Source organism: Chenopodium album, chromosome 3, assembly GCF_948465745.1.
Source record: "Chenopodium album chromosome 3, dcCheAlbu1.1, whole genome shotgun sequence".
Lineage (NCBI taxonomy): Eukaryota > Viridiplantae > Streptophyta > Magnoliopsida > Caryophyllales > Amaranthaceae > Chenopodium > Chenopodium album.
In genome coordinates this window covers 12,216,267-12,221,807 of record NC_137836.1, presented here as the reverse complement: position 1 = coordinate 12,221,807, position 5,541 = coordinate 12,216,267, and the positions used below count along the sequence as shown (strand labels likewise).

At 38.1% G+C, this 5,541-nt stretch overlaps 2 protein-coding genes across 2 annotated transcripts; both read right to left on the bottom strand.

Moving 5' to 3' along the window:
* Positions 1-3,482: 3,482 nt before the first annotated feature.
* Positions 3,483-4,070, bottom strand: LOC145624842 (uncharacterized). Its single transcript, XM_081677930.1, has one exon. The coding sequence runs from the start codon at positions 4,068-4,070 to the stop codon at positions 3,483-3,485; it is 588 nt and encodes a 195-aa protein (XP_081534056.1).
* A 290-nt stretch (positions 4,071-4,360) lies between these two features.
* On the bottom strand, positions 4,361-5,086 carry LOC145624841 (uncharacterized). The gene is made up of 2 exons (XM_081677929.1): positions 4,865-5,086; positions 4,361-4,816 (listed from the first exon to the last, which is right to left on the bottom strand). Exons 1-2 carry the CDS (start codon positions 5,084-5,086, stop codon positions 4,361-4,363), a joined length of 678 nt encoding a protein of 225 aa, XP_081534055.1.
* Between the last annotated feature and the right edge of the window lie 455 nt (positions 5,087-5,541).

Here is a 5,541-nt window from a genome sequence, read left to right as displayed (position 1 = left end):
GTTTATCTATGTTAGTTGAATTTAATGCAAAAATAAATCTATTATTGGCGATCACTTGAATTATAATCACATTAACCCTAAATAAAATTATTAATTATCTTATTAAGCGTGATTACAAGTACCAAATCCCTTTAAACATGCATAAAAGTGTGATCAAGCAATAACAATAAATAATGTATCAAGCAACATAATAAATAATCAATAAAATTATAATCATCATAACAATAATCATCATAATAATCATAATAATAATAATATCATCATAGATTATAACAATTATAATCATAATCATTTTCATGTTAATATTAAAGCATAATAACAATAGCAAGATCCTAGACATGATACTAACAAGATTAATAACAAATCCTAGCATGTGACTAAGCAATGAAAATCAAATCTTTAGCCCTAACATGATACTAACAATCATAAATATTAGGAAGAAAATAGGAAGCATCGTAACAATCATATTAAATATATTTGATATTATAACCTTTTCCCTAAACATGATACTAGGAATATCATAATAACAATGTAAACATAATTTCTACATCATAATATCAATTAAAACCATTAAAGTACTTACTTTGATGCCTCATACCTCTTTCTAATAACAAAATACACACGTTAGTAACTTCAAGGAAAATAATATACAAAACAATTAAATTAAATAATTGAAATAGAGATTTGGGACCAAACCCTCAGAAATTAAACCTTTCACGTCTAGGGCGAAGGCAACTTCGAATATGGCTAGGTGTTTCTAGATCTTGTGAATGCGGAATTTTGTAAAAAGCAAGTTTTAGAAAAGAGAGAGAGATGGTTGAATGAATTGATTGATGAATGAATTAGAAGAGAATGAGAGAGAATTGATGAATGAAAACTGATTGTAGGTGAGAATTCGTGAGAATTGGTGAGAATAGGTGAATGAAAACGGAGTTTTTAATACGTTATTTATAGAGAAATCAGCCAAAAAGATAAAATAAACAAAACAGAGTCTGACGCACAAAAAACAGAGCTGGCGCAAACCCTGGCTAATTGGCGCCAGGCACCAACACTAGCGCCAGGCGCCAGGCCTGGTTCCAGGTGCCAATGCCTGGAGTCAGGCGCCAAGCCTGGTTTTAACGCGTTTTCGAAAATCAGATAAATTTACCGTACTGGAGGATAAAATCATATAATTTCCTCGAAAATGCTATTTGATTTTGATTAAAACTCTGAAAAGTCAACAAAAGTCAATTTATCAATGCTAATTGAATTATGAATGAAAAGAACCTTCTAGAAGAATCTAGAAGACTAAAACCATTCCTAATTGCATTCGGAATGATAAATCATATTAGGCCCTCCTCAAGATCATTGGGCCGCATATAAAGCTCAAACCGGGCCCAATTTAGTAAATTGGCCATAACTTCCTCAATATTCATCGGAATTGGGCTTATAATATATCGTTGGAAAGCTCTTGTGAAGCCCCATCCAACTACACTACTATTGGACCCATATCATGGACCAACCAAACTGGACTGGCTGTTTTCTTAAAATAAGTTTTCAAAAACAGAGAGAAGAGAAAAGAAATTAAAAGTATCCGCAACACTAGACTTTCCACACTTTCACTTCATTCGATTATGATTCGACGTGAAAGGTACTCATCACTGGGTTTGGTTTTGGGGAGACACAAATGGGTGTCTACAGCTAGGGACAAGGTTGACGTTCTTTGCGCAAGTATTGAAACTTATCCCAACAAGTCTAGGAAGAGCCAAGAACATGCTGGTGACACAAGTGCTCTTCGACCGAAGACCAATGCTAGTGGTAAAAGGAGTCATGAGCCTCTGTCCAGACAAGGTAACTCTAAATCGGTGACAGCTAGAGATGTCAGCCAAGGAGGAAGATCTAGTGACGGAGAATCTGACGTCAACTACAAGCATAAACGTAGGAGTAAGAGGCGATCAGACGTTGTTGATGAAGAGGACATCACTTTAAACGATGCGGACTCCTTTGGCGATCTTCAAGATTTTCCTATCGTTCCTACTAACATACCGCTTGTAAGTATTCGATACTTTTTTTTTCTTTTTTTTAATTGATATTTTTTTTTTTTTTTTTTGGATGATCAAGATCTCGAGAGTGTCGCCGCTGACTTCTTAGAGGTTGAAGCTATTTTACCTGTATCGAGACCAACTGCTGGCAAGGGGAAAGCAATAAGGATCGCCACGAATAAAGTTCGTGACAATTCTCCCAGTTTACCAAGGAAGGAAATACAGTTTCCTACTCAAAGCCTAAAGTTAGTAGATGGTCCTCATTCTCTTGAGCTTGCCTCCCACGCTTTAGAGGTTCGACAGTCAGTTGGTGATGACCGTACAACTTCATCTCAACGTGTTTGTGCTCCTACTATGTCTGCAAACACGTTTCGACCAGGCCCCTTCTCTAGTACTATTTTTGCAGATGCAATAAAACACATAGGCGCTCAATACTTGGCAATGTTGCAAGTGTCACCTAATTCGGAGGTACCCAAAAGGTTTGAAGAAGCGTCTATGGTGTATCAAGGTATACAAAACCTCAAGGGTGACCCGGCTCCGCTGAAGTGTAAAGTTGAGTCTTATGTTTGTTCAGTCAAATCCTACCTTGCTTTGGAGGAGGCTGCAGCGAAACGACAAAGATCTGAACAAGTAACAAGAGACATACTTGCTCAATCTGAGTTTCTCAAGCAAGCGGAGTCCAACCTTGCTAGAGTAGAAAAGGCAAGAGCAATTGAAGGAACAAGATGCCTTAGTCACAAAAAGAGTAGAAGACCTTGAAGCTGAATTGACGAAAGCTTGCGAAGAGAAGAATCGTCTAATAGATGACTTGGTGGCTAGCAAAGGATCTATCACATCAATTAAAGAACAAAGGAACGTTGCGAAGCAGATTTTGGACGCCTTACATGCAACTCCTGTTCTAAGTGCTGATGAGATAGTCCAATTGGAGCAACAGAAAGTTCAACTTCAAGAGCTTCAGTCAATGCTCAAACCTTCTGAGTGGATGGATTGAGAATAGACTACCCCTTTTATTTATTTATTTATTTATTTATTTATTTTTATGGTTAAGCAGTTGAACAACACTACTTTTTTTTGACATTTTTTTTTATTTCTTTTTTATTTTGATCTTGACATTTTATTTTATTCATTCTATCATATGGATTTATTTCATTACTATTTCGCCGTACACAGTTTATACTCTTGCGGGCAAGGAGTAGGGATTTTTTTTTTGTTTAGCCGTACACAGTTTATACTCTTGGGGGCCAGGAGTAGTACAATGATGATGATTTTTTTTGATGTGGCTGCACTTGATTTTATTATTTTTTTTTTCAAGTTGCCTACGTACTTGCTTAATAAACGGGTTATCTTGCAAGATCAAGCCAACGTAGTTCAAACAATGTTTTTTTTTTTTTTTTTTTTTTTTTTTTTTTTTTTTTTGTAAGTAGTTTATCCTCTTACTTGGGAGTTAACAAGGCTTTCACTTCATGAATAGTAGCGCTTTAAAAACTTGCCATTAATTGGACCTACACGCAATCCCTCATCATCAACAATTTTGTATGCTCCATTAGTGTAGACTTCTCGTACCATATAAGGACCATCCCATTTTGACGTGAACTTATTTCCAGTTTTGCGCGAAGTAATGATAGGCCTTCTCACTGCCAGGACCATGTCTCCCACTTGAAAAGAACGAGGTCGAACCTTTTTGTTGAATGCACGTGTCATGCGAGCTTGATAACATTGCAATTTCTGTTGAGCTTGTAATCTTTTCTCATCAAGTGCTTCAAGCTCAGCCAATCTAAGCTTGTCATTTTCATCACTAGTTAAATCCTCTTGAATGGAAATTCTTAGTGATGGAATTTGAACTTCTAAGGGTAGGACAACCTCAACACCATACACCAACGAATATGGGGTAGATTGTGTTGCATTCTTGTATGTCGTCCTATATGCCCAAAGTGCTTCCCCTATCTTTTCATGCCAGTCATGCTTAGACTTTGCAACGACCTTGCTTAGCAAGTTACAAAGCGTTTTGTTAAATGCTTCAGCTAGACCATTTGCACGAGCATTGTACATGGATGACATATGTTGCGTGAACTTGAAATTTTGGTAAAGGCTATCCATCAAGTTGTTGACGAATGGCTTTTCATTGTCAGTGACAATTCTTTGAGGAATTCCTTACCTGTAAACGATATGGGTGCGAATGAAATCGACAACATTTTCTTTTTTCACCTCACGAAGGGGAACAGCTTCAGCCCACTTAGAAAAGTAATCAGTGGCAGCCAGTATGTAAACGTGACCACCAGATGACTTTGGTGTGATCGGACCAACCACGTCAAGACCCCATCCTTCGAATGGCCATGATGTCACAGTTGGATGTAGTGGTTCTGGGGTTTGTGAATGAAGTTTGCATGAAATTGACATGCTTCACACTTTTTAACAAACTCCATGCAATCTTGAACCATTGAGGGCCAATAATACCCCGCTCTTTTGATATGATCATGAAGCTTAGTACCAGATTGATGAGCTTCACAAATCCCTGAATGAAATTCCTCTATTGTTTTGGTTGCCTCTTCATCTTCTAGACATCTCGACCATAGCTTGTCAAAAGATCGTCTATAAAGAGTCCCTTTGAAGAGAACAAAACGAGAGGCTCGACGACGAATTTCTGTTCGATGTCGTGGATCATTAGGCAGCTTTTGGTGATCCAAATAGTCGATGATTGGTTGATGCCAGTCTTCTTTGTCAATTTGGCAGACAGTGATCATGTCAACCTCCTTGACCTCGTCATCTTCAACTTCATATTCTTCAAGTGCAACTACCTAACGATTGCAAACAGGCACTGACATGGTTTCCTCTGCCTCTAGTGCCAAAGTGGCTGCAAGACCAGCAAGCGCGTCTGCCATCTTGTTGGAACTCCTTGGAACATGGCTTAGCTTGACAATGTCAAACTTGTCAAGCAATCTTGATGCATGTTTGTGATAAGGAATTAAATCCTCTTTCTTGACTTCATATTCGCCTAAAAGTTGACTTATAACGAGTTGCGAATCTCCATAAACATCAAGATCTTGAATTCCCATTTCAACCGCCATTTGAAGACCCATAATAAGAGCTTGGTACTCAGCCATGTTGTTTCAGCACAACTGAGTAAGGTAAAACGTGCTTTTCTGGCGACACAAAGACTACCCCTGCTCCTGCGCCGTCTTGACGAGCAGCCCCGTCAAAATACATTTCCCATGGTGGTAGTATTTCGATTTTAAACACATCTTCTCCAGGCAAATCAACGGACATCTCCCATTCAGGTGGTACTGGATGGTCGGCAAAGAAATCAGCGATGGCTTGTCCTTTGACAGACTTTTGTGGTACGAACATTATATCGTGCTGTTTGATGTGTACAGCCCATTTAGCTAGTCTTCCTAACAACACTGGTCTTGAGAGGATGTAATTGATTGGGTCGGCTTTTGAGACGACATGGACTGTATGAGCTTGCATGTAATGCTTCAACTTTTGAATGGCAAAAATTAACGTAAGACAAATTTTTTCAATT

Coding starts and splice junctions, on each gene's coding strand:
- LOC145624841 (XM_081677929.1), bottom strand. CDS start 5,086: ATGGCGGTTGAAATGGGAATTCAAGATCTTGATGTTTATGGAGATTCG. Junction 4,817..4,864: donor CTGGTCTTGCAGCCACTTTG/GCACTAGAGGCA, acceptor TGCAATCGTTAG/GTAGTTGCACTTGAAGAATA.
- LOC145624842 (XM_081677930.1), bottom strand. CDS start 4,070: ATGTACAATGCTCGTGCAAATGGTCTAGCTGAAGCATTTAACAAAACG.